The 2,798-nt window shown below is 49.3% G+C and overlaps 1 protein-coding gene across 1 annotated transcript; it reads right to left on the reverse strand.

The window, feature by feature from the left end:
* Window positions 1–401: 401 nt before the first annotated feature.
* LOC148037446 (uncharacterized) lies at window positions 402–2,521 on the reverse strand. Its single transcript, XM_087676386.1, has one exon. The coding sequence runs from the start codon at window positions 2,447–2,449 to the stop codon at window positions 533–535; it is 1,917 nt and encodes a 638-aa protein (XP_087532512.1). The 5' UTR covers window positions 2,450–2,521; the 3' UTR covers window positions 402–532.
* Window positions 2,522–2,798: the final 277 nt, after the last annotated feature.

The following is a 2,798-nucleotide window of genomic DNA, read 5'->3' on the forward strand; positions in this document are numbered from 1 at the left end:
GAAAGAGAAGGATGATGGGGCTGTAACAAGGCCGTGGACAGTGTCTTGCTGACCAAACCCAAGACCATATTAGTGTCTGCAGGCGTGCCATCGAGGTCCATACTCAGGAAATGAAGTCCCAAATCTATCACACCTCTCTCTCTCTCTCTCTCTCTCTATATATATATATATATATGTATATATGTGTGTGTGTGTGTGTGTGTACACAAGGACACGAGCCCATGGGTATGAATTGCTACTATAACAGCAATGGTCCAGAAAGGATAGCATGTTGCTCAATTGTCACTGAACCTTCCCAGTCTTGCATTGATCCTGGGTGCTAGGTACATATGTCACAATGCGTTATGTCAGTCTGAACTAATGCCAGGTTGTATAGCCCACCTTAAGTTCCGCACTTGCTGAATGAAAATAATTTGCATTAGTACCTTACTGTTCAAATCAGCTGCCATTTCCATCATACTCTACAACTGGCAACACATACACCCTGACCATTGTTTTACATATTGCACAGTAGGATCAACAATTTCAAAGACTAATCATAGGGATAAGAATCAGAAAGATATCTAGGAGCTCGTCCATGATAAATTTCTAGATGATTGATGGCTTGGGGTAATAAATTCTCCAACAGGTGACATTGACCCAGAGAGAGATTCTTTGCAAACCCTTTCAATGCCGGCAAAGGCTCTGCTCTGGCAAGCTCTTCACTATCTCCAGCATGCACTGTAAGATAGCACATTAGCATTACTGCATCAATCTGAACTTCACCTTTCCCAAACAATATCAGCTGAACAAGGTAAGCAGCACCGGATGCTTCGAGGATTGCCTTGGAATGCTCAGTACACAAAAAGTTCTCATCACAAGCAAATTTAATGAGTGCCTTCACTGCCTCAGCAGCTACTTGTTCTGGACCTTCAAGCTGTTTAACCAATGGCTTAACAACCCTGGTCTCCCTAGCAGGGAATGCCCGTGACAAGCAACCGATAGACTTGATGGATGCCACTTGTACCTCCTCAGTCCCTTCCTCGACAAGCCGCAACAACTGGTTCACCACAGCCTTGACTTCTGGAGAGCTCATTTTAAAAGCTGTCCTTCGAAGTTCAACATCTGTTTCAGCTACAGCAGCAATTTCCATTACAGCCATGACAGTATTTTGCTGCACCAGTCCATTGCCCTTCTCCATTAGGGTAGCAAAGCACATAAGACCTTTTGCCTCTGCTTTGCATGTTCTAGAATTGCACTTTGCAAGCTTCCATAAGGCGCGGGCTACTTCAGCTTTCAGTTCTGCCTTCATGCTGGGATCAGCAGCTTCACGCTCCTTGCGATAAAGCTCCCTCTGTGTAAGCCCTCTTCCTTTCTCTAATGGTCTGCTGGGAACATATTGGTCTCCATTTTCTGCAATTTTGGTCAAGTAGCCTTGCTTTGGTCTAGAGGGCTTATCAAAATTGTTCTGCACAGCTTGAGCAGGAGGATGATCGCTAGGTTTTGAAATAGAATTTACCGGTGATTTCTGACCAGAGACAGCCATCTTATTGACTGCCATGCTTCTCATAAGCGTTTGCATGGAAGGGTCCATCAGCGTAAGTTCCTCCAGAAATTCACCAAGCAAGGCCAGCAAAGGCTTGATGGCAAGGTGATCTAGGAATGTGTCCTGTTGCTCCCGGTCCACCTCTACCACTTCTGCTAAAGCCCAAGCAACCGCTGCTTGGACTTTCATAGCTCCATTGTTCAAAATATTGACGAACACAGGGGCTAATCCACTCATAATCATCTGCTTAATGATGCTCTCATCCTTGGCCATGTGACCAAGTGCTCGGGCGGCTGCCTCTTTGGCATCTACAGTTCCATCTGTTAGCACTTTGATCAATGGTGCTACAGCCTCTTCTTCCACCATGATCAAGGTAAACTTCTCATTCTTGGCATATGCGCTCAACGCCGCAGCAGCATCTTCTCTTTCCTGTTCTGTGCCTCGATACAGCAATGCAATCTGTTCCCAGCAGTAGGCAAGCGGGGGCTCCGAGGCGGCGATAGGTGGCATGCCTCCGGTGACATCTCTGTTGTCTCCAACGGCAGAGATGTTGAGAAACCAGGTGATGTCTGCGATCGAGTTCTCAATGAGGAAGTTCACCCTCCTAAAATCCTGACTGGATGTGATGGTAATCACGCGCTTGATGACGCCTTGCTTGTTGCATTTTCTCACAAGGGCCAGGGCCTTACCGGCAGATTTCTGGAGGTCCTGAAGCATCCTACGCAAGGGGCGGGTGTACAGCGGTCGTCCTGGGGTGGCGTCTTTGGCGAGGCGAGCCACGGAGCGCAGGAGTTTGGCGAGACGCTCGGCCTTGGCGCTGAGCTCGGCGCACTCGAGGCGATACGATCCGGCCTCAAAGGCGAGGCTGTGCAGGGTGTTGGTGAGCTGGATGGGGACGGTCAGGATGTCCTCGATTCTAGCCATGGCATGTCAGTGTTTCTGTGTCGAGGAGACAAAACACAGAGAGGGAGACGCCGCCTGGGTTGGGGGGGGGGGGGGGGGGGGGGGCGGGGGCGTAGAGACAGAGAGCAAGAGAGAGAGGGAATTGTTTAGGGGGTTGATGAAGGTTCTACACACGCGCAGGCGACCGGGAAATTTTGTAGACTCGGGAGTCGCCGACGATGCGGCCAGAGAGCGAGAGAGAGAGAGAGAGAGAGAGAGGTGTTTTTCTATACGGGATTAAAGTTGACTGCTGGCCGGTTTTGACTCGACTCCGGGAGGCGGGACTCGGGAGTCGGGAGCCTGGCATTTGTTATTGTCTGGCAATCACAAG

The sequence above is a fragment of the Lygodium microphyllum genome, chromosome 4, assembly GCF_053477565.2.
Source record: "Lygodium microphyllum isolate KBCC chromosome 4, Lygodium_microphyllum_v1.1.10, whole genome shotgun sequence".
Lineage (NCBI taxonomy): Eukaryota > Viridiplantae > Streptophyta > Polypodiopsida > Schizaeales > Lygodiaceae > Lygodium > Lygodium microphyllum.

What these genes read in the sequence shown, in the direction of transcription:
- LOC148037446 (XM_087676386.1), bottom strand. Translation starts at nt 2,449, where the DNA reads ATGGCTAGAATCGAGGACATCCTGACCGTCCCCATCCAGCTCACCAAC.